The sequence below is a fragment of the Hemiscyllium ocellatum genome, chromosome 2 (genome assembly GCF_020745735.1).
Source record: "Hemiscyllium ocellatum isolate sHemOce1 chromosome 2, sHemOce1.pat.X.cur, whole genome shotgun sequence".
Lineage (NCBI taxonomy): Eukaryota > Metazoa > Chordata > Chondrichthyes > Orectolobiformes > Hemiscylliidae > Hemiscyllium > Hemiscyllium ocellatum.
In genome coordinates this window covers 87,445,106-87,471,451 of record NC_083402.1, presented here as the reverse complement: position 1 = coordinate 87,471,451, position 26,346 = coordinate 87,445,106, and the positions used below count along the sequence as shown (strand labels likewise).

Here is a 26,346-nt window from a genome sequence, read left to right as displayed (position 1 = left end):
TCGAACCCAGGCCTAATGACTGAATAAACATTTTTGTGCAGATGAAAAAGAAAATTATTAACTTTTTCACACGTGAAGGTGATCGATAATTTTCATAATTTGTTTTTCACTTGCATGTAATTTTCAAATCACCTTGATACTTGTCAAATTATAATTGACCTCTGAGAACTTCACTTTGCATCCTTCATTATGCTAAATCTGAAATTTGCAGTGAATTATTTTTACTGTCTGTTTACTATTTTTATCTTCCTCAGGATGCCCTGGCCACAGATGAGGAGTTATTCAGTCTAAAAGCATCTGAGCTGAAGGATGCACTAGGGCAAATACATGCTTTGAAACAGGAAAAGGAACAATATTTGGCAGCTTTAACAGAAACCCAAGAAAGGTGTCGTATTCAAGTAAGTGTTATACCTACAGAGCAAATTTTGTAAATTCTGAAAATATGGAATAAAAACATAAATGTAGAAACACTCAGCTGATCTGGCAGCATCTGTGGAGTGGAAACCCAAATTAAAATTTCAGGTTCATTACTGACCTGTTCTGATCAAACCCTGTTAACTTTATTTTGCACAGATGCTGCTGAGTGTTACCAGCATTTTGAAGTGTAATGCTGTAATGCCTCTGTCAAATTATTGTACTGATCAATCACAATTAAATGATTTCCACTTTGGACAAAGTCAAGATGAGTATATTCAATAGCTTGATAAGTTTAAAAACTGCAGAAAGTTACAACACACTGGGATTGGGGTACTTGTGCACAAAACACAGGAATTTAGCACACAGGAACAGCAGATAATCTGATGAATGAAATGTTAGTCCTTATTTGAAGGGGTTGGAGTATAAGAGTAGGAAAGTTTTATTGCAACTATAAAATGTATCAGTGGGCCCACATCCAGAATACTGTGAACTGTTTTAATCCCCGTATTTAAGGAAATACATTGATTTGAGGCAGTTCAGAGAAGGTTCAATAGGATGACCCCTGGTATGAAGACGTGGTCTTATAAGCGAAGACTAAGCAGTTTGGGACTCTACTCACTGGAGTTTAGAAGAATGAGAAGCGATCTCATTGAAATACATTAAATTCTTAATAGGCTTAACAGGCTAAATGCTGAGAGGATGTTTTCCATACTGGGAGAGTCTAGGACCAGATGCCAGAATAAAGGGATGCTAGTTCAAGACTTTGGAGGGTTGTGAGTCTTTGGAGCTCCTTGCCACAGACTGCTATGGGGGAAGAGCTCTTGGGTATATTTAAGGCTATGATGTCATTGCTGACACTGAGACGTGGTTGAGAGAGGGGCAGGACTGGCAACTCAGTATTCCAGGATACAAGGTTTTCAGGTGAGATGGAAGGAAGTAAAAGAGGAGGAGGTATTGCAGTTTTGCTCACAGTAAGGAGGGATAGTATCTTGGAAGGCTCCTGAAATGAAGCCATTTAGGGTAGAATTTAAAAACCAAACAGCACTAATCACATTGCTGGGAATGTATTATAGGCACCCTCCCAGTCCGCGAGAAATAAAAAATCAGGTGTATAGGCAAATTTCAGGGAAATGTAAAAGTAATACGGTAATGATAGTAAGGGATTTTAACTTTCCCAACATTAACTGCGGTAGTTATTGTGTGAAAGGTTTGGAGGGAGTGGAATTCATAAAATGTACCTAGGACAGTTTTTTAAGCCAGTACATAAAAGACTGTACCAGAAAAGGACTGGTTCTGGACTGGTTCAGGCAAATAGTTGAAGTATCAGTGGGGGAGCATTTTGCAGACAGCAGTCATAACCTGTTAAATTCAAATTGTTATGGAAAAGGGTGTGGTTGAGCCTGAAATCGAAGTTCTCAACTGTAGGGTGGGCTGAGTTTAATAAGATTAGAAATGATTTTGCCAGAGTGGACTGGGAACAGATACTTTTAGGTGAGTCTGTTTCAGATTCATTCAAGAAGGAAATATGGGAAGTATAGAGTCAAAATGTTCCAATAAAGAGAGAGGGTGGGTCCATTAAATTCTGTGAATCCTGGATAGCAAAGGATATACAGGATGAGATTAACAGAAAATGAGGATTTATGGCATATGCCAAAGGCTCAAAACAGCAGATGTCCAGAGAGCTATAGAATGTACAAGAGGGAACTTGAAATGGAGATTAGGAGAGCTAAAGGGGGATAGGAGTGGGCACTGGCAGGTAAAATGAAGGGAATCCTAAGTTGATTTACAGATACATTAAGAATAAAATTATAATGAGGTATAGAACAGGGCTTATTAAGGATCACAGTGGTAATTTATGTGTTAAGTTAGAGGATGTATATGGGTTTCTAAATGAATATTCAGATCGATATTCACTAGTGAGAGGGACGAAATGGGTATAGAAATCAGGGAGAACATCTGTGATACAATTAAAGAATTTAGCAGAGGCAGAGAGGAGGTTCTAAGTGGTCTGGCAGGCTTAAAAATAGATCAATCTCCAGGGCCAGATGAAATGTATCCCAGGTTGTTGAGTGAGGCAAGGAAGGAAATAGCAGGGGCACTTGCAAAAGTATTCAATTCCTCTCTGACCACAGGAGAGGTGCCAGAAGATTGGAGAAGAGTCAGTGTGGTACCATTATTCAAGAAGCTTTCAAGGGATTAACCAGGAAACTACAGGTCTGCCAGTCTAAGCTCAGTAGTGAGAAAACTCTATTAGCTGCAATTCTGAAGGACAGAATTAAACTACATTTGGAGAGGTAGTGATTAATCACAAACAATCAACATGATTTTATTCAGGGAGGTCATGTTTGGCTAACCTGTTTGAATTTGTTAAAGCAGTGCGTAGATGAGGGCAATACATTTGATGTCATCTATTTTTGATAAGACTTTTGATAAAGTCCTGAATGGGATACTGATAGCAAAGGTGAGAGCCCATGGGATCCAGTAAAATTAGAACTACAATTAGCTGAGTGGCAGGAAGCAGGGAGTGATGGATGGGGGATGTTTTTCTGACTGTAAGTCTGTATCAGTAGCGTCCCACCAGGGTCAGTGTTGGGGTCTTTGTCGTTGCAGTTTATTTTAATGAGTTAGACTTGAATGTAGGTGGGTTGATCTGTAAGTTCGCTGATGATACAAAAGTTCGTGGGATGGTAAATAGAGAGGAAGTTAGTGTTGGGTTACAGGAAGACACAGATGGACAGGTCAGATGGTTTGCTGAATGGCAAATGGAATTCAATCAGATAATGTGAGGTGAATGGACTTTGGCAGGACAAACAAGGCAAGAGCATATTTGATGAAGCATTGAGGTGTGCATGCACATCGGTTTCTTAAGGTATCAGGACAGGTGGATAAAGTGGTTAAAAAGGCATAATGGTATACTTGCCTTTATTAGTCAAAGCATAGACATTAAGGGCAGGGAGACTATGCTAGAACTGTATATAATTTTGGCTACAGCTAGAATCTGCATTGTAGGAGAGATGTGATAGCACTAGTTCAGAGGAGATTTATCAGGATGTTGCCTGGACTGGAGAATTTCAGTTATGAAGAGAAATTGGACAGACAGGAGTTGTTTTCCTCAGAGCAGAGGAAAATGAGAGTGGACATGATTGAGCTGTATAAGATTATGAGGGGAATAGATAGGGGATACAGGAAAAAAACATTTCTCCTTGATGGAAGGTTCAAAGACCGGGGCATAAATTTAAGTTAAGGGGCAGAAGGTTAAGAGCAGTTACGAGGAAAATCTTTTACATCCAGAGCATGTGGGTATCTGAAACTTACTGCCTGGAAGGGTGGTAGAGGCAGAAACCGAAGTAATATTTAAGAAATACATAGATGTGCAATGCCAAGGCATACAAGGTTATGGGCCTAGTGCTGGAAAGTAGGATTTGAATGGGTCTGTGTTGTTTTTGAATGGCACGAATGTGATAGCCCGAAGAAACATTTTTGGTATTGTAAATCTGTATGACTGTATCAATAGATTCTTGTTCAGTTAGGGAATCACGGATTACAGGGAAACAGCAGGATAGTGTACATGAAGAGTTTTAGATCAGCCATTTTGCCTCATCCATCAGCCTATTGACTGGTGGAACAGGCTCAGGGGTTGAACACACTACTCTTGTTGTTACTTTTTATAGTTTTATAGTTTTATGGCTTTACAGCACTCGGGCTTTGGATTTTTAAATCAGATTTTTATTTAGGCTTCCCCTGGAAAACATGTAAAAGATCTTCTAAGTTTATGAGGAAGCAAGTCACAAATGAACTGGAGAAGGGATGTTCCTTGCTTAAGCATGTCAACCTACTTGCAGATTTGACAATAGTAATAAAGCGTTATTAACTGAATCAAACTGTCACTTAGTAAAATATATGATTTCCCTTTGTCTTGTTTTTCTTACTTTTTGCATACGTCATAACCGTGGCAGGAACATTTTCCCTTAAAGTTTAAATATCACCAGAAAGTGGACTTTAAAATTTGACTCGTCAGTTTATATTTCAACATTACAGCTGCCAACTATATTCTTATTCATTCCATTCCTTTGTGATGATGTAAGTTAATTTCATACAGGAATTTAATGTTAAAGACATATCCTTATCTTAAGGAGTTAAGAAGAATGGGATTTGTTCACAATATAAAATTCCTTTCGGCAGATTGATGTGTTAACATAATTAATATAATTTAATATTACTATACTAATATAAAGGTATTATCATATATTAAAATATAGCAAATAACCAACGATAACTAGGATATTAGTGACTGAGGATCCCCAAGGACATAGAATCTTGCAAACAAAGATTTTATTATTCCTGCCAAATTTCCCCGACTCCCTTTACAGGCTCTGCCTCCTCTCTTCACACTGACTCTTCCTTCCACTACCAACTGGACTAATTCCTCCCATTGAACAACCAGGTTGTACTCTCCACCTCTATTCGTCTATCACTACCTCACCATTCTGCCCCTCCCCCCACCCATAACCCTTTCCCCTCAATTTATCTGCAGCTGTCTCTACTCCCAATTTCATTCCTGAAGAAGGGTTACACCCAAAATGTTGACTTTTCCACCTCCCGATGCTGCCTGGCTGAACGTGTTCTTTCAGCCTCCTGCTTGTCTGCTTTGGATTCTAGCATTTGCAGTTTTTTGTCTCTGATTATTTTATGAGCATGTGTAGCAGATTGCAGCATATCAGTTTACATTTTGATACATTCAAAATTCCTTCCAGAAATGGCAGTCAACTGTTATACCTAATATAAATGTGAAGCCTCAGTTTGGGTGATTGCCATTTTGAACTGTGAGGATAAAAACACAAGGTAATTCACATCAATTTAATGCAAGATGTTTATTAAATTAATTAATGGTCCAAAGATACCTTTAACCACATTCAGTGCATTTTAAAACTGTCAAATTCATTGTCTTTGGCATCAATACAAAGTTTATCAAATGCATTCTATGTCACTTTAACTCTTGCATCATCATAAGGATCCTTTGCCTTTCATAATCATCGCTTTGCAATGAATCATCTTATTTTCCATTTGCTGAATTGGATGTTATCCATTTTTTTGATGACTTGATTCTTAGTACATGAATAGCATCGTAAGATTTGATAATGAAAATACCAAGAAGGCAGCACAGATATTTCCATTCTTTGTGAAGACTGTTTTCGTCATCAGCCATCCAATTATTCTGTTTAGCACAGACATGATCCATGAATGTTTTGTTGAAGCCCACAGTTCAAAGATGTGCAGGTTAGGGTGAATAGGCCATGCTAAATTACCCTATAGTTTGCAGGCTAGGCGATTAACAATGGTAAATGTGGGCTTATGGGAATAGGGTGGGATGCTCTTCGGAACTGTAGATCCCGGTGGGCTGAATGGCTTTTTTTGTACACTTAAGAGGTTCTCCGATTCTGTGTCAATACAGAATTCAGGAAACGGGACTGTGAGCTTCTTGAACAATTTGACATGGCAGTAAGGAGGTATTGGAGGTTTTGGCCGGCTTAAACATTGGCATAATCCCAAGTCCAGATGAGTTGTAGACCGAGCTTCTGTGGGAGACAAAAGAGGAAATTACAGGCACTCTGACCAAATTTTTTAATTCCTCTCTGGCCACAGAGGTACTAGATGACAACTAATGTAGTTCCGCTTTTGAAGTGGGGTAGTAGAGATAATTCAGGAGATTATGGACCAGTGAGTCTCTCATCAGTGGCAGGGAAACTATAGGAGAAAATTCTGAAGGAGAGAGTTAATCTTTATTTGGAAAAGCAAGATTTCATCAAGGATAGTCAGCATGGCTTTATCAGGGGGTGGTCATACCTAACAAACTTGATTGAAATTTTCAAGGAGATGAGGCTAGTGTAGTTGATGTAGTTTACATGAATTTCAGCAAAGCTTTTGATAAGGTCCCACATGGGAGACTGATAAAGAAGGTAAAAGTATATGGGATCTGGGATAACTGGGAAAATTGAATCCAAAATTGGCTTAGTGGTAGAAGGTAAAGAGTGGTGGGAAAAAGTTATGTGACTGGAGGCTGGTATCTAGTGATGCAGTATGGGGATCGCTGTGTGTCCCTTATTATTCATGATATATATAAATGATAGAGAAGAAAATGTTGGGGGGGATAATGAATAAAATTGGCTAGGTGGCTAATCGTGAGGAAGAAGGTCTTAGGTTACAAGAGGATATAGTTGGATTAGTCAGGTGGGCAGATCAGATCCGTGAAGGTGTCAGGACAGGTTAATAAGATAAGTAAGGCATATGGGACACTTGCCTTTATCAGTCATAGTACAGTATAGTTCATAAGAGCAGGAAAATTAGGTTGGAGCTGGACAAAACTTTGGTTAGGCCACAGCTGGAGCACTGTGTGCGGTTCTGATAGGAAGGATGTGATTGCGCTGGAGGGGATGCAGAGGTGATTCACCGGGATGTTGCCTGAGACAGAAAGCTTAGCTATGAAAAAGGTTGGATAAGCTTGGGATGTTTTCTTTAGAGCAAAGAAGGCTGAGGGGGGGGACCTGATTGAGGTGGATAAGATTATAAGGGGCAAAAACTGAAGTTGCTGGTAAAGCTCAGCAGGCCTGGCAGCATCTGTGAAGAGAAATCAGAATTAATATTTTGGGTCCTGTTCTGACGACTCTGATTTCTCTTCACAGATGCTGCCAGATCTGCTTAGCTTTTCCAGCAACTTCTGTTTTTGTTTCTGATTTACAGTATCCGCAGTTCTTTTGGTTGTTAAGATTATGAGGGGCATGAGATGATGGATAGAAAGCAGATGTTCCCCCGAGTTGAAGGATAAATAACAAGGGAGCATAAATTTAATTTTCACCCAGAGGATGGCGAGATTCTGGAATGTACTGCCTGGGATACAGGAAACCTCACAACCTTTAAAAGGTACTTGGATAAGCACTTGACTTGTCACAACATTCAAAGCTATTAGCCAAGTGGTACAAATTCAGACTAGTTTTAGTGTAGTTTTTGTTAGTGCAGATTCGATAGCCAAAGAGTCTGTTCTGTACTGTATAATTCTAAGGACTTTTCCACCTTCCATTTATTATTTAGAAGCTCTGTCTACAACTTTAGTTATACAATTTGCCAGGACACTGGTCTGAGCATAGTTCAAATGAAGTCCATCCCAACAGAACAACTGTCTCCTTCCCCATACTGGTGCCACTGTCTCATGAATGGGACACTATTTCTCCTCACTAATTTTTGAAGCATACATTTATCTCTGTAATCTTATTTATCCTAAACCAATGTGCATGTGGGTTAGGTAGTAATCCTGAGATTACTACTTTTGTGCTTCTGCTTTGTACTCTAACCTTGAACTGCTTGTAATCCCTCAGTAGAACCTTTTCCTCCTCTTACCTCTATTGTTGATACCTAAGTGGAATACAACAGGGGATCCTTCCCGTCCAACTTCAAATTTCTCTCCACCTTGGAATGGATCTTCTAAACATTAGCACTAGGGTCAGCAACACAATCGTCAAGACGCCCTGTCTTTGCTACAGAGAGCAATTTCTCTTCCCCTAAGAATGGTATCCCCTACTAATACTACTACAATTCTCTTTTCTTCCCCCACTTATCTATACCACGATGCTTTGGCCAGTTTGCCATCCTGCTTGCAGTCTGTGCCCTGGTCCACATCTGAAGAAAGAACCTTCTACCTATTGGGTAAAGGCACTGGCTGACACTCCTCCAAAGCTAGTTTCTGGATCCTGATACCTGTTTCACTCATATTTACCCTCTCCTGTTTCTGACCATGAATGAAATAATATATTATTAATCTTAGGGGTGTGCCTGTCACACAGTACCCAGATAACTCTTTCTCTTTCTGATGTGTTTCAGTGTCCACAGTGTGGGCTCCAAGTCATCAACTCTGAGCTGAATTTCTATGAGCAACCAATACTTGCTGCAAATGTGTTCACTGTGGATCACACCAGCATTCACCAGCTTCCACAGACTATAGCTGTAACATATCACCTGCCCAACTATTTCCGTTATATATAGTTAAGTCGTTTAATATTAAATATTTTAAAAGTGAATTTCCTAATTGCATTCTTCAGCTGTAATAATATCTCCTGATTTAAACAACTTGGCCAGTCAAAAGAAACAGAGGTAAAATACCCACCAATCATTTATCCGTTTTCCTTTGACATCACACTTTGGCTCTGACAGAGAAAAGCAGACTAAAGGGACATTGCTGCCACTTTTTAATCTCCCACTGATGCACCTTACATGCAGGCTCACTCTTACTTGTCTGCTTTACGGTGATGCTGACTTGCTGCATATTCCTCCCAGTCTTATTTATGATTTTGCAAGATTTACATTTGAAAATTACCATGTGCTTTAATTTTGTTCTGTTGACCACAGAGGGCAGTACCAATGTGAATCTTGCTTCCTCATGTCTTATTATTTTCATTAGAAGTGTTATTGCACTTCACAGTTTCGTTGCTGGGCACATTGAGATTTGTTGGCATCTCATCCATGTGACTTCATAGATGCTTCTGTTTTGTTGCTGCTGATGAATTACTGGAATCTCATCATTTCAGGATTGAAGTGTTTTGGTAGTCTGTAAGCAATCTTTAATTGCTTATGGGATATGGGCATCACTGGTTGGCCGATATTTAATGTCTGTACCTAATTGCACTTGGTGCTGCCTGCCTCTTGAACTGCTGCGGTCCATGTGCAGTAAATAGACCCACAATGGCCTAAGGATGGGAATTCCAGGTTTTGATCCAGGACAGTGAAGGATCAGGGATATATTTCCAAGTCAGGGTAGTGAGTGGTTTGGAGGGAAACCTGCTGCTCTTGACCTTCTAGCTGGAAGCTATTGTGGGTTTGGAAAGTACTATCTAAGCATCTTTGGTGAACTTCTGCAGTGCATGTTTTAGAAAATACACATTTACTGCAGCTGAGCATTGGTGGTGGAGGGAGTGGATGTCTGTAAATCTGGTGTCAATCAAGCAGATTGCTTTGTTCAGGATGTGTCAAGCTTCTTGAGTGTTGTTGGAACTGCACCCATCCAGGCAAGTGGGGACTAATCTATCACAGTCCTGGTTTGTGCCTTGTAGATGGTGAACAGGCTTTGGGGAATCAGGAAATGAGTTTCTTGCCACATTATTCTAGTCTCTGACCTGCTGTTGAAAGTCACTGTTCATATGTTGCCGCACTAGTCTATGTGGTTCGACAGAGTGGCTGTACAAACTAGCTGAAAAGTCTGAGAAGTAAGTATTCTGATAATTTGTAAATACTCATTCCAATACATGCTTCTCAAGATTAAGCCAATTCTGATATGGAACATTTAATCTCTGACATCTGCTTCAGGGCAGATTCCTCTTTCTAATATTCTCATGCCCATTTTCACTCACACCAAATTCCCTTGCTTCAGTACAGTTATTTGAGAAGGAGCTAATGTTTTGAAATTTAGAATATAAACATAGAACACAGAACAGTACAGCAAAGAAATAGGCCCTTTTGCTCACCACGTCTGTGCTGACCATGCTAAACTAAACCATCTACCTGAATATGGCCAGTATCCCTTTATTCTCTGCAGGTTCATGTCTGTCTAAATACCTCTTTAACATCGCTATTGTATCTGCTTTTACACCTACCCTGGCAGTGCACTAAGGCACCTACCATGATCTCTGTAAACATTTTTCCTCACTCATCTGTTTTAATCTTCCCCCTATCACTTTAAACTTAACATCCCCAGTATGTGACATTTCCACCCTGGGAAAAAGACTCCGACTATCCACCAATCCAAACCTCTCATAATGTTGTCTACTTCTATCTGATCACCCCTCAGCCTCCACCGTTCGAGTGAAAACAATCCAAGTTTGTCTGACTTCTCCTTATAGCTAATAATACCCTCCAATCCAAGCAGCATCTTATTAAACTCTTATTCACTCTCTCCAAAGCCTCCATATCCTTCTTAATGTGTGGTAACCACAACTGAACACAACTCCAAATGTAGCCCAACTAAAATCTTGTATAGCAGCAACATGACTTGCCAACCTTTACACTAAATGTCCCAACCAATGAAGGTAAGTATGCCATTTGCTTTCTTTACCACCATATCCACTTGTTTTGCCACTTTCAAGAAGCTAAAGTTTTGCACCCCAAGATCCATATCAATGGTCCTAGGGGTCCTGCCATTTACGTATACTGTCCTGTTGCATTGGACATCCCAAAATACATCACCCCACACTTGTTCAGATTAAACTCCATCTTCCATTTTTCTGCTCAACTTTTCAACCAACTATGTCTTGCTATATCCTTTGGCAGCATTCCTCACTATCCACAACTCCACCAATTTCCATGTTGTCTGTACTAATCAGACCTCCTATATTTTCATTCAAATCATTTGTATAAATTCCAAACAACAAAGGTCCCAGCATTGATCCTTACAGAACACCTCTGGTCACAGACCTACAATCAGAAAAATACCCCTCCACAACTATTCTTTGTTTTCTATGACCAAGCCAATTTTGTAACCAACTTACCAACTCACCATAGATCCTATCTCACCTAGTCTTCTGGACCAACCGAACACGATGAATCTCATCAAATACTTTATAAAGTCCATGTAGGCAGCATCTACTACCTGACCCTCATCCTTCATAATTTCTTCAAAAACTCAAATTTGTGAGATAGGACCTCCCCCACACAAAGCCATGCTGATTTTGCCTAATACGTTCATTCATTTGTGATGCGAGAATCTTCAACAATTTCCCAATCATCATATAAGGTTCACCAGCTTATAATTTCCTGGATTATCTCTGTTGTCTTTCTTAGACAAAAGAACAACATTGACAATTCTTCAGTCTTCTGTGACCTTGTGTGCAGTTAAGTGAATACAAAGAACCATGCCAAAGCCCCAGAAATCTCCTCCCTTGCCTCCCTCATATCCTGGAATAGATCCCACCAGGTCCTTAATATTTTTCAAGACACACATCACCACCTCCTCCTTAATGTCGACATGCCTTAGAATATCAACCTACCCCTTCCTAATCTTACCATCATATGTGACCTTCTTCTTTGTGAATACCGATATGAAGTGCTCATTAAGGACATCATCAACTTCTGCTGGCTCCATGTAGAAATTCCCAGTTTTGTCCTTGCCTTGGACCCACCCTTATTCTAGCTACTGTCTTGCTTTTATAAAATGCCTTGGGATTTTTTCTTATCCTACACACCACGGACATTACATGGCCATTTTTAACCTGTTTCATTTCTTGTTTAAGTTCTTTCCTGCTTCCTCAAAGAATCATCTCCCAAAGGAGACCTGTAATATAACTACAGCATAATGATTGCCCTTTTCTTTTTCCTGAGTTTTACCCATTTGGCCTCATTGGATAAACACTCAAAGGTATCCTCAATGGCATTTCTCCTTAATCGGTAATGCAATTCCCCCACCCCTTTCACATCACTCTCTATCTCACTTGAAACATCTGAAACCTGAAACATTGAGTTGCCAGTCCTGTCTTTCTTACAACCAAGTTTCTGTAATGGCTACAACATCATAGTTCCATGTAGTAATCCAGGCTTTAAGGTCATCTGTCTTACCTGCTTTATTCCTTTACTCACTTCAGACCATCAGTCCTGCTGTGTGCATTAACCAAGCACTGCTTATTCTTCTATTAGACCTACTTGACTTCACCACTACCTTCTTCTCAATCACGACACATGCTGACCTACTGATCTCGTTCCCAAACCCTTGACACACTTCACTTAAAGTAGCTTCATACTTCATTCATTTTGCTGGAAGACCCATTAATGGTTGTCTCATGTCATTTGCACATGATATCCTCTGCGTACTGTGTCTTAAACTCCCTCATATCAACTTCACAATGAAGTCCATATCTCCTGCTTGATCCCTTGCACTGATTCACAAAATATATAAACATGTGTGTATGACATTTTTTGACAGGGTATTTTTTTTTTAAAAAAGGCTTCTCTTCACATTATCTTGAGGATTACTTTTGATTTTCATGGTGTCCCTTTTCATCTCAGTAATCTCTTTAATAGATATAAACGACTGTATAATACATACATCATGAAATATTTTACCTTGGAATTTGCTGAAAGCCTCATTCATGCCTTCATTACCTCTAGACTCAACTATTCTCACATACTCATATTCTCCCAAATTTACCTTGTTAATTTAGAAATTGTCCAGAACTTTGATGTCCATGTCTTAAGTCATAGCTGGCTCCATTTCCCTATCTCCCCTGTGCTCATTGACCTGCACTGGCACCCAAGCAGACAAATTTTTTATTTAAAACACTCAAGACCCGAAGACTTCATCTGTGATTTCAAATATTTCCTTGGCTTCACTCTATGGCAGATAATTTTGCATTCTTTCATTACACTATTCAACCTGATTTGTTGGAAGACATCTGACAAACAAACACATCGCAGAGAATAGATAAAAAGTGCTCCCCCCTCAGTAATGAAGTGTATAGTTCTTGCAGTAGAGACATAAAATACTGAACTAAGATGTTGAAAGGAGGCAAGTAAAGAAGTCTGTAGATGCTCAGATAGATATTTTCAGGTACAGCCAAACTAAAAGGAATAAAATGAGGGACAGAAAATTGTTGCCAAGCATACTTGGGAGGTCAGGAGCATAAAAGTAGAACATATAGCCAAGCTTCTCCCTTTGAATCCATTCCTATGTTGTTTCTACTGCTTCAAAGTGACATGACAAACTGCATGTTTCTTTTGCAATATGCACAAACCTGACCTATCTCCCAATTTGTGCAATTTAATTATGAGCATAAGGAAGGTATGTGCTGTTTACAATGCACTTAATTGTAATCGTTTCACTTTTCAAAAAGGATCAATACTTCTAACGTAAGTGAGGTAGCTGAGGACATTCTCTTTTCAATGGGCCAGGTTTTCATCCTTAATAGTAGCGGATGTCAGGAAATTTGCAGGCTAGATCTGTTTTCCTCAGGAGAAAATGCCACAAGTATGGTACCTTTGTTACTTGAGTTAACTGATCCTGGGAAAGGTTCAGAAGCAGTCTCAGAAACTGTTGGATGCAGGGAATAAGAGTATGGCCTTTCACCCAACTTCTCCCATGGCCCTTTCTCTGGTCACTATACACTGTATAGAAGCAATTTTCAGTCAAAATTATATGCAAAGAAAAGGTGTAAAAATATCTTGCATTGATAACTTATGTTTGAAAAAAGCGTTGTATTTGCTGGCAGCACAACTGCAGGCAAGACACTCACAACTAATGTAATCACAGTATCTTAGTGCTACTGCCTGTGACAGTGAAGACTTGTGTACTGGCTTCATACATTTAAGTGTAGTTTTATTTAGTGCAGCAGCCTGCTTCCCCTGAAACAAATTACAAAGAGCGCTCACTGACACACCCATCGCCTTACTCACTGCCCCACTCCCTGGACAAAGTAGCAAGACAGGCACCAAATGGAGCAGAGAATGAGGCAGGAGTAGTGTTGCAAATGCAGTTAGGAGTGGGTCATTGAGGGGAGAAGAGAACTGGGCAGTGAATAAGAGGCAGCAACGTTGGACTCACAACAGTGATGTTATTTGCACTCACTTCTGTTTTCAGTATGGTTTAGAACATAAGACGATGTTAGCGGCTCTAACTTCTTGATCCTGTGCATTGGCAAGTGTTATAGTGTGAAAAAATTCCATTTCATTGTAGTCCAATCAAAGTTTCAATCATCTGGATCCTTTAAAGCCTCAATAGCTAAAGATGCAAAACACTTGAAACAACTTCATCTTTTGTAGATAAACATTGTGAGGCCCTTTCCAAATCCATTTTGAGTTATACCCCCTCCTCACCTTTGATGGTTTGCATTGTACTTCAGGAGAGAAACAGTTATGTGGGCTGTTCATTCACTTCACAATTAATTTTATTTGTGGTTAAATGACCTACAGTTTCTTCAAACTATTGATCAAAGGCTGCAGAAACCATGTCTGATATAATATGCAAGCTTATTTCTGAACTGTCAATTTTCTGCTGGGTGTTTTTTTCTTCGTAAACTAACTTATTATTACCAAAACTAGTATAGCTACATAGCAATATAAATCACAATAAACTGTCTGAAGGCATGACTCTGTGCTATGTTTTTCTTGAAAAGGCCAATGTCTGGAGGGCTGACCAAAACGTTAGTTCAAGAAATGGATTTCTGTTGTTATCTTCTAAATTGCTGCATGGCATACTTTATTCCTATCCTTTCCCAAATGTAACATCAAAAAAATCATGTAAAATGTTTTTTTCTGATAAAATCGCAACAAAACAAAACTATCTGTTTATTTAACTGCCTTTGGCTTTGGTGAAATGCATCTGCTGTATTTCGAGTATATGATTACTGTTTATTTCTTTGTCTTTACTCCCATTCTCATTTCCATGCTCCATAGACTTCCATTGGTTTGGTCCATATGTCCTGCAATAGTTTACCATGGCCTTCTGCATGATGGCTGCCAGGAACCTCTGCCACTCTTATCACCTGCCATCAGCTGTATTGGAAGGATATACAGGCTGATGGTAAACTTGTTTGACCATGTCACAAATACACCTTTCATGATGCAGTAACTAGAAAAAAACTAAAGAAAATTCATACAGCATTTATTCTTTCTTATATTAAATAAACAAACTTTGTATAGATAAAAGTCCCGCCAGACCATTAAGCTGCTTATATTAGTGAGAGATGACTGGCAGTGCTTTAGATATTTTCTAATCAACCTGTTCATAGCTGATATAACATACCTCTGGAGCAGGTACGACTTGAAGTAGGGACACTTCACTACAACAGCACTCTAAGCCTCATTATGCTTCAGGTGAGGGATAGGGTTGAGAGGTGGAACATTTATGGTAATCTCAATGAGTGGTGGAATGGAACCCACATTGGATTAACTGTATTGCAAACTTTAGTTCCTATGAACTGACCACTGGTGTTTTTGCTGCTAAATGTTGCATCCTTGTCTTTACTGGTTGAACATTTAACAGCTTTTTGTATGTATAAGGAACAAAACCAAATAGCTTACATTTAAATTGCATCTTTCTCTTATACTCTATATCCTAAAGCACTTCACTGTCAATTAATTGAAATATAGAGATAAGGTCATTTAGTCATACAATGAGGGAAATGTAAAGGAAATTCAACAAATTTGCAATTTATTACTTCTCAATCTCCAGGGCAGTGTCAGTACTTAACACTGATAACAGTTGTTTCATATTCTTATTGTCTGTGTCTACATTGTTTATTTCACTTAGAAGCTAAGCGGATTAAGTCAGATGTAAACTGAAGTACTCCACACATGGGAAATTTTACAGTCTTAGCTTTCAGTGGGTTTGGAGGTGACAAAGTGAGTGGAGTAATTTCCTACCAGGGAGATGAATTTGGAGAATTCGAGAACATTTTATATATTTCACTGATTTACTCAATAATGATACAGTCTTGTGATCTGATTACTTTTGCAGTCAAGACATGTCAGACATATAGGTTATCCGAAAACTGGGACAAAAAGTTAATTATAAAATTTGGGAGAAAAATATAAGAAGATTAGGATTGCTTTGGTCCATTGTAATTTTGCTGTTTTCTTTTTACGTTTGCAGAATGACAAAATAGTTGAACAACAACTTGTTATGGATCAACTCCAAGAAAAGTTACAGCTCCTTAAAACTGAAAAAGTTTCAATTCATTGCAAAAGTTCAAAGGAAGTACCTTTAGCTGTGACCACAGCAAGAAGACCCCACAGTGTGCCATTATTAAAAGTCCATCTTAAGTCTTTCAATATAATTCAGTCTAGTCAAGCTACTCCCAGTACAGATTCCAGAAAGGTATGTGTTCATTGATAGAAAATGAAGCTTTCATACGATTAAACCCAAGGTATGTAAGTTGTATGCAAATGAGATTAAAATTTGAAGAAAATGGGATTGTTTTCATTGGTGCTAGTGGAAACTTGGCTCATAATCACGAGTTGCTTTCTGAACACTCTTTAAGAATGAAATGCCTCTTGATGTCTGCCTTGTCTGCTTCTGCCAATATATGGGAGAGAGGGTTTCAAAGTTAGGTTCCCCAATTTTTGTAATCTCTTTTGGCTTTCTCAGTATTTTTCTGGTGTCGATAATTTCACATTCAGTTTTCATGTCCCCTTGGCACTCCTTCTCGACTTCCCTCTGGACATAACCTGAGATACTGTTACTTTTTAAATAACATCTCATTCCACATTGAATGCTTCTGTTGAACCTGCCTCCACCACATTCTCAGGCATTTCAGACTATAACAGCTGATATGATATGATATAACTTTTGCTTTTTGGAATTATCATAGGAACACAAAAACACAGGATCAGTTGGCGTATTGAGCCTGTTGCATCTTTCAGTTAGATCATAGCTGATAAGCCACCTCATCACCTTTTACCAATGCTAACTCCTTATTCCTTTAAGTCATTTATCTTCAGAAATGTATTGATTTCTGTCTTGAATATGCTCAATGATTGAACTTCCACAGCCTTCTGGGGTAGAGAATTCTAAAGATTTATCACCCCTGTATGAAGAAATTTATCTTATATATCCTAACCTTACACTGAAATTATGTTGTTTGGTTCTAGATTCAACAGCGAGTGGAATCACCCTTTCCATATTCACTCTGTTATGCCCTGTAAGATTTTGTAATTTCCAAAGAGGTAACCTCTCATTCTTTGAAACTCTAGAAAATACAAGGCAGGTATCCTCAACCTTTCCTCCATCCAATAGCCAGTCCAAGTCTGCTTGAAACTGCTTTCCATCCCCTCACAATTTGCATTTACATATAGCTTTGTGCCAGCTGCAAATTTGGAAATATTAGCTGGATTTTCTAAGGAGCGTCAATTTCTTGCAGATTGCCATACCATCCTTAATTTTTACAAAAGGAAAGAGCTCTGCATTTCTAGCAAATGATTCTAATCAGGGTTCATTTAAAAGTGTGGTGCTGTGCTTCTGCACAACAGTTCTTTCATAAAACAGAGTTGACAGCGCAAGGCAAACCATGCTCCCCTTCACAGCAGTCCGTGGCTGTGTTCTGAAATTTAATGATCCAGATTCACAGAAAGCTTGAGATAAGTGCAAAGTTAGGTGCCAGGAGTGTAGGCGTCAGCTGGGTAGGGTGCTTAGGGATAGGATGTCAAGTGAATAGGGTGAAAGCTGGTGAGGGGGCCATGGTAAGTGATTCAGTGTTTAGGGTTGGTTGAGATGGGTGAGAAAAACAAGGCCTGGCAGAGGCAGGGCTGGGTGACTGTGAGAAATAGGGTCTGCAAGAGGCAAGGGCAGATGAATGTTGAGTTGGAAGAGGTTAAGACTAAGGGTTAATTGGTGGAGCAGAAGCCGATCTGATCCAGAATGGGGTGGAAGGAGATCAACCCTTAGGGGTGAACAAGGGTCAAGGTGAAGCAGTGAAAGGAAGATTGGGTTCCAAGCACGTGAACAAGGAATTGGCTCTTGGGTGTAGTGAATGGGGATCAGGTCCAGAATGGAGAAAGAGGTGCCTGCTCCCTTAGGATGAGGGGTCCTGGGAAGTAAAGACGTTTGGAACTGGAGTGATTGAAGATGAATAAGATCTGGAGTAGTTGAAGGATTATATTTGTTCTGGAGTACAAGGTGGGGCATTGGGTCCCAGGGTGTCAGGGCAAGATCTGGGACTTTTGGGAATATGGGAACAAGTAGTTGGGGCTGTGTGAGGTAAATATTGGGTCACGTGAGTAGTTACTCAAACATTAGGCAAATGTATTTAATCATCTAATTTTTCCTGAGTAACTATTGACTTCATTTAAATGAGAGAATACAAAGCATTCTGATGAATGAGAGACTTTTGGAGAATTTATTTGTTTAAATAAAGAGGAATTGCTGAGCAGAATCTTCAATACCCTAGGCAAGTTCTTCAGAGTTTTCTGTGATAGGGATTCTACAGGGTTCCCACATGCAACTCACATCTGTGCTAAAAAAAGCAATTTCTGGCCATTGGAAAATCTGAGCCATCATAGTCAGTCCTCGCATTTATGTAGTTTGTGAGTGTCGGTGGCCCTCGCACTGGGTCTTGCAGCACCCAAGCACAGGTAGTAACTTCAATTTGAGATCCATTTATTTCTACTGTATGCTACCTTTGCTAGTAAATTTCCCCATGTCCCATACGGTTTAATGTTACTTGCTAAGCATTTGTGTGGCACCTGATCAAAAGACTTCTGAAAATCCAGTTCACAACATCCACTAGTTCTACTTTATCTCCACTATAAGTAACAGCCTCAGAAAAAACTCCCAACGAGACTGTAAAATGCAATTTCCCTATCATAAATCTATGTTGACTCTGCCGAATTTTACCATTATTTTCTAAATGTCTAGTTACCAAGTTCTTAATAAACGTTTCTAACTATATTTCCCTTCTATTTATGTCAAGCTATCAGTTCCATAGTTCTTCATTCTCTCTCTCCCACCCTCTTTATATTGTGAGCTTATATTTGATACTTTCTAGCCGGCAGGAACTTTTCAGAAGCTATAGAATTTTGAAAGATAATGGCCAATGAATCCTCTATCTCTGTAGGTAGCTTTTTCAATATTCTGGGATGTTACTCATTTGGCCCAAGATTGATCATTCTTAAAGCCAGTTCAATTTTCAATAATTGCCAGTTTACCAAAATTAGTTTCTTTAAGTTGCTCAGTTTCACAAGTTCCTTGGTTGTCCAGTATGTCTGGGGTAATTTCTGTATTTTCCTCCATAAAGGCAGGTATGAGGTGACTGTTCAGTTTCTCTATTCTCCACGATACATTCTCCTGTCTCCACCTGGAAAGGGCCCACATTTGTCATAGCAATTCTATTCTGTGTCACATTCCTAAAGAAGCTTTTACAACCTGCCTTTTTTTTTGATTTCACTGAAAACAACTAATGCTGGAGATCACAGCAGGTCAGGCAGAATCAATGAAGAGAGAGCTCTCTCTCCATAGACGCTGTCTGACCTGCTGTGATCTCCAGCATTGTTGTTTTCAGTATGATTCCAGCATCTGTAAAAATTTGCTTCTACCTTTCTTTCGATTTTGTGTTGAATTCAAATGCTCTTCTTCCTTTTTTTATCAGTGTTTGGTCATAATTTCCTGAATTCTCAACTGCCCCCAGTTCTGAGGTTTGCTATATTTCCTGGCATTCATATCTCCTTTAGATCTGTTGCAAACTTGGACTTATTTTGTTAGCCATAGTTGATTGAACATTCCCATTGGGTGTTTGTGCCTTAGAGGAATGTGCATGTGTTGTAAACCATTTATTACTACTTTGAATGTTCTGACTACCATCAAATCCTTTAGGATATTTTTCTAATCTACCATAGCCACCTTGTCCTCCATAACTTGGTCAGATTAAAAAACCTAGTTTCACAATTAATTCTATAACATTCAAACTTAATGTGGGATTTTAACATATTACTGTACAATTAACAAAACCCATCTTAGAGACAGGTTATTCATTAGCAGTTACTCCTTGCGTAATATTAAATCTTGAGTAGTTTCATCTTTAGTTGGTTCTTCAATGCATTGCCCAGAAACCTATCTCGTACGCATTCGAATAATTCATTCTCCAAAGCATTAGTGCTACCCATGTTACATTCATCCCTAACTTCTTGATATTTACTGTGCCCAACAATGTTGTCATTATTTGGTGACCTCATCAAACCTCACCAGTGTTTGATGCCTCTTGCTTTTACTCAGCTCTACCCAACAGATGCTACAAATTGATCCTTCTATGTAAGTTGCTCTCACACTAACATATTGATTCTTTCATTAAGAGTTCTACCCCACCTCTTTTTTCCATATTTTCCCTAAGTGATGAATACCTTGGATATTCATATTGCATTCCCAATGCCCCTTCCCCCAAGTTCCTCCTCCCGAGCTTTTATCTTTGCCTGCTTGGCACACCCTCCTCACTCCTGAAGAAGGGCTTATGCCCAAAACGTCGATTCTCCTGCTCCTTGGATGCTGCCTGACCTGCTGCGCTTTTCCAGCAACACATTTTTAAGTATTCATTTCACAATCTTGGCTAGTGTGCAGTCAAATCTCTGGTGTGGCAGTTAAATCATATGTGTGTCCTTTTATTCTTTATCTTGTGGGAACAGTGTCTCCCTATGTACTCAATCCACACCTCTCGTGATTTGGAATACTTTTATGAAATCCCATCTCAACCAAGGGAAAAGATTCCTAACTTCTCCAATCTGTCTTCAAGACTGAAATTCCTCATTCCTGGAATTTCTTCATTCTCTCCAATGCTGTCACATCTTTTACACCAAATGAGGCACCAGAACTGGAGACAGTATTCCAGCTGAGGCTGAACCAGTGTGTCTTGTATGCTGTATGCTGTATTAAATGCTCTGTCTAACTGTCCTGCCACATTTAATGCTTAATGCACATATACACCAAGATTCTTCTAATTCTTAGCTTTTTTTAAGTTGTACCCTTAATTTTATATTTGTCTCCATGTTCTTCCTCCCAAAATGAATTGCTTCACACTATTCCACATTGAACTTCATCTACAATCTACTTGTCCATTACCAGCTTGTTTAATTTTATCAGGTCACAGAGTCATAGATATGTACAGCATGGAAACAGACCTTCGGTTCAACTCGTCCATGTCGACCAGTTATCCCAACCTAATCTAGTTCCATTTGCCAGCACTTGGCCCATATCCCTCTAAACCCTTCCTATTCTGATACCCATCCAGTTGCCTTTTAAATGCTGTAATTGTACCAGCCTCCATCACTTGCTCTGGCAGTTCATTCCAAACACGCATTGCCCTCTGCATGAAAAAGTTGCCTTTTAGATCCCTTTTATATCTTTCCCCTCTCGCCCTAAACCTATGCGCTCTAGTTCTGGACTTCCCCACCCCAGGGAAAAGACTTTGTCTATTTATCCTACCCATGCCCGTTATGATTTTATAAACCTCTATAAGGTTTATAAACTCCTCTATACTCCTCAGCCTCCGAAGCTTCAGGGAAAACCACCCCAGCCTAGTCAACCCCTTTCTATAGCTCACATCAGCAGTATTTCCTCAAAGCAGCTATCTTCGTTGCAAATTACAACACAATCAAACATCATGTTCCTTCAGAAAGGTATCAAGAGTAGAATTTTACTAGCGGCACAAATTTTATATATTGGGTTTTCTTCAGTATCTCAATAAAGGTTAATTGTTGGCTATTTTTGGTTCAATCAGTGTTTAAAGGCAAGATATTCAGTATTACCAGGAATAGAAATAACTGCAACCCAAAATTATGCTGATAACTAATAAGTATAAAATAGCACACATTGCAGTGTCTTTAAGAACTTAGTTTATGATCAAATTCAAATGTACTCAGCAGTCCTTATTTTCAATTAAACTATTATAAATGCTGTGTTGTGACCAATGAGGAGGCTTGATGGGCTTTCCTACTTTTTAACAGCCTTTTCACTGGTTGCAATAATTGTTTTTATTTATCTTAACATCTTTCTCTTACACTTCAATGGAAGTTAGTTTCCTACATCAAAAATCAAAGAGAACCAATTCCAAATATTTTTTGAGTGAAAGAAAGTGGATTTTATGATATTTAAATCTGAGAAAAATACAAAAATATGGTCTCAAATATATTATACAAACACAGGAAATGTGTTTTAAAAGGTGGGCTTATATTAATTGTGGAGTGGGTATAAAACAAGGAAAGATGGGTTTTGGGTCAGCAATAAATATTGCTGGATAACGTTTACTGTTCTGTGGTATATGCTGGCAGAAAGTGAGGACTGCAGATGCTGGAGCTCAGAGTCGAGAGTGTAGTGCTGAAAAAAGACAGCAGGTCAGGCAGCATCTGAGGGGCAGGAGTTTTGGGCATATGCCGTTCATCAGAAATGAGGCTTGTGGGTCGGGGCTGAGAGGTAAATGGGAAGGGGCTGGGGTTCAGAGGAAGGTAGCTGGGAAAGTGCTGGCTGGATGAAGATGAGGGAGAAGGAGATAGGTCAGACGGGGGAGTGATGGAAGGGTCCAGATGGTGGTACCTAGTTGGAGAGAATGTGGGGGTAGGGAAAATGAGGAAACTGTTGAAATCCATATTTATCCCATGTGGTTGCAGAGTCCCAAAGCGGAATATGAGATGTTCCTCCTCCAGGAGCTGGATGATAACGGTTTGGCAGTGAAGGAGGCCCAGGATCTGCATTTCCTTGACAGAGTGGGAGGGGTAGTTGAAGTGTTCACCCACGGGGCGGTGGGGTTGGTGGGTGCAGGTGTCTCAGAGATGTTCTCTGAAACGATCCGCAAGACGTCCTGTCTCCCCGATGTAGAGAAGGCCACACCGGCAACGGATGCAGTAGATGACACTAGTCAAGGTACAGGTAAATTTCTGAAGGATGTGGAAGGATCCTTTGAGGCCTTGGATGGAGGTGAGGGGAGGGGTGTGGGCGCAGGTTTTCCAGTTCCTCCAGTGGCAGGGAAAGGTGCCAGGAGTGGGATGTGGGCTGGTGGAGGATGTGGACCTGTCGAGGGAGTCAAGGAGGGAATGGTCTTTTTGGAACACTGATAAGGGTAGGGAGGGAAAAATATTTCTGGTGGTGGGGTCTGTTTATAGGTGGCGGAAGTGGCGGAAGATGATGCATTGTATGCGGAGGTTGGTCAGATGGAAGGTGAGGATCGGGGGCTTCTATCCTTGTTGCATTGGGAGGGCTGGGGTTCAAGGGTGGTGGTGCGTGAAGTAGTGGAGATGCGCTGGAAGGCATCGTCAACCACACAGAAAGGGAAGTTGGAAGAAGGAAGCCATCTGGGACTTTCTGAGGTGGAATTTGTCATCATGGGAACAGATGCAGTGGAAGATTTAGGAATAAGGGATTGTGTTTTTACAGGAGGTAGGGTGGAAGGAGGTGTTGTCTAGGTAGCTGTGGGAGTCAGTGGCCCTATAGCATATGTTTGTGGTTAGTCTCTGGTGACACCCGCACCCATCAACCCCACTGCCCTGTGGCTGAACACTTCATCTCCCCCTCCCACTCCGTCAAGGATATGCAGGTCCTGGGCCTCCTCCACTGCCAAACCATTACCACCCGACACCTGGAGGAGGAATGCCTCGTATTCTGCTTTGGGACCCTGCAACCACACTGGATAAATGTGGATTTCAACAGCTTCCTCATTTCCCTTTCCTCCCACATTATCCCAGTCCCAAGCCTCCAACTCAGCACTGCCCCCTGGACCCGTCCATCACTCCCCCCTCTGACCTCACTCCTTCTCTCTCATCTTCATCCACCCATTGCTTCTCAGCTACCTTCCTCTGAACCCCACCCCACTCCCATTTATCTCAGCTCCTAAGATGCTGCCTGACCTGCTGTGCTTTTCCAACACCACACTCTCAACTCTGTGGTAGATACTGTCGAAGTCTCATCACTCCCACTTCTGGCTAAATTCTTTTTAGATTTCCTCACGCTGCTGAATCTCTCTCTTTTCTACTAATTTCTTCTGATGTCCTCAGCAACTTACTCAGTGACTTGTGGCTAATAATGAAGCTAACAATACTATCCATCATAATATTACCTCAGTGTCGCTACTAAAAATTGTTCAGCAAGTATGAAAGAAAAGATATCGTGGAAAAAAGCTGAACAAAGTAAACAAGGTATTAAGGTGCACAAGTACATCCACAATCTAAAAGTTTGGTGCATAATTGATCAAATATTTAATTCCAGCAAAAACCACAACATGGATGCTTCAGGGCAATGAAACATGTGATAATTAAGTCTTGAGTGGGATTTGGTTGAAGAATAAGATTTCATACCACAGGAAGAGGTTCTGCTCTCTTGGCTCCACATAATAAAAATAAGTACTTTTAAAATTTTTTTTTATATAACCCATGACTATCAATTTAAGAACTGCTGACCAAACTAGCCCTAGAATGTTAAAATCCACAGTGAGTATTTGCAGCTCACAATGGAACTAATCTTTATAATTTCATAAGTGTGTTCTAAAATAAGTGCAAGAATCTTCTATGAAAATGGAACTTAAGAAAGGGCCTTGATGAAGTTTTCAGCTGTGCAAATATGCAGAGGCCATCTCACACAGAGTTTATCATTGGCACAATTAAATCATGTTATTTCCAGAGTCCAAGTCCAATAGACTGATACTGCTACTTTTACAAGATTTATTGAAAAAATTGTGATGACATCATGGCTTTGAGAGGTGTATTTTGTCCTATTGTTTGAAGAGAGGTTTTGAGACAGAGGTGGTGAGTTATCTCTTCCAAGCCAATAAAGTAAAGAGCTTGTGAGGCCCTTTTTTAAAATTAGAGCAATAGAAATGACATGAATGGGTGGAGGTAGGCTCCCACAGAACCAGGGTTTCAACTTGGCGTTCAATTCTTGGGGTTTTGAAGTTGGTTCTGGAAGCTGCTATACATCTCTCTCTGCCACAGCAAAAAGCTTGAGTTCTCTTTCTGTCTGAATGTTCTACTGGTGGACTGGAGAAACATCACATGGACAGACCATCAATTTACTGAATTTGCCTTTGCCCAGTATGTGTTGATGAGATGTCACTATATTGAAACAATTACTATTTAGTGGTTAAGTAATGTATTACTCTGTTAAGTCTTCCAATAGAGTGAAAGTTATACCAATTCTTCTTTATTTTGTTTATATTTTAACTGAGTATAAGAATAAAATATGTTTTGCTTAAAGCTGAGTAGTGTAACCAATCAAATTACATTTGGATCACAGCTCCTTACACTTTTCTTTAAATAAGATAGAAGTTAGGGTATAGACTATCTCCTTGATATATTTGAAGGGGGCTTGGTCTGTTCCATAACAAATTGGGGGCTCTTATCGGGATCAAAATCTCAAATTCTAGTTTGGGTAGAGGATTATTGGACTTAAAGAGTGGTGAATGGTGAGTATTTTTTGGGTGTTGCATTCAGTTGGTTTTAAATATGGTATGCCTTATATAAGAATGGCCACAAGTTTCCTAGGTGTGGAAGAAGCCATTTGGGGGGGTTTACAGAAAGTGAGTAAGGCAAAACGTTTTGTATTAGCAAGCAGGCTAGAGTTGGAGTTGTCTGTGTCTGAGAGGAAAAAGGAGATAATCGCAGCAATAGCTTAGCGTTTACAGTTGCCAGGAATGCAATCAGAATAACTGAAATTGCTAAAATTAAATTGGAAATGAAGTAGCTTGAATTAGAAGCAATGGCAAGGAAAAAAGAAAAGGAAGGAATAGCCCTGACAGGAGAAAGGAAAACAAAGAGTTTGAATTCTCATTAAAATCAGAACAGAAAGAAACCGACAGGATGGCCCTAGCTGTATAAATGGAGAAAGAGAGAGGGGAGAGGGAGAAAGTGAGAGATTTTTGAACTTCAGAATTTGGCAATGAAAGAGGAATGTTGACTTGAAATGGTAAAGGTAGAAGGTAGGAGCAGTGATGAGGGCAGTGATGAAGAGCAAACCCAGTCATAGCCAAAAACCTGTAGGGATTTGTTTATAAGTGTCCAAGCATTAGCAAATTTTGATGAGAAGGACGTAGAAATCTTTTCATTTCATTTGAGAAAGTGGTCAAACAAATGAAATGGTCGATGATCATGTAAGTTGTGGTGATTCAAACATAGTTGTAGTTCAAGCTAGTGAGGCATCACTATCAGAGGAGTTATCTGGGGAATAAATGAGGTTAAAAAAAAACCATCTTGTATGCATATGAACTTGTGCCAGAAACCTACAGACACTTTAGGAACCTAGTCAAGTATACATAGATGACAACAACAGCAACAACAAAAACATAAATTGCTGGAAAAGCTCAGCAGGTCTGGCAGCCTCTGTGGACAAAAATCAGACCCTCAGAGCAAGGATCACTGGACCCGAAACGTTAACTCTGAATTCTCTCCACAGATGCTGCCAGACCTGGTGAGCTTTTGCAACAATTTCTGTTTTTGTTT

At 39.8% G+C, this 26,346-nt stretch overlaps 1 protein-coding gene across 1 annotated transcript in view; it reads left to right on the top strand.

The window, feature by feature from the left end:
- Positions 1-26,346, top strand: part of LOC132825920 (kinesin-like protein KIF27) — a 114,438-nt gene that overhangs the window by 12,688 nt on the left and 75,404 nt on the right. Inside the window, exons 4-5 of the mRNA XM_060841556.1 lie at positions 255-398; positions 16,037-16,261. Coding sequence (XP_060697539.1) covers positions 255-398; positions 16,037-16,261 — 369 coding nt within the window. The remainder of the gene's footprint in view (positions 1-254; positions 399-16,036; positions 16,262-26,346) is intronic.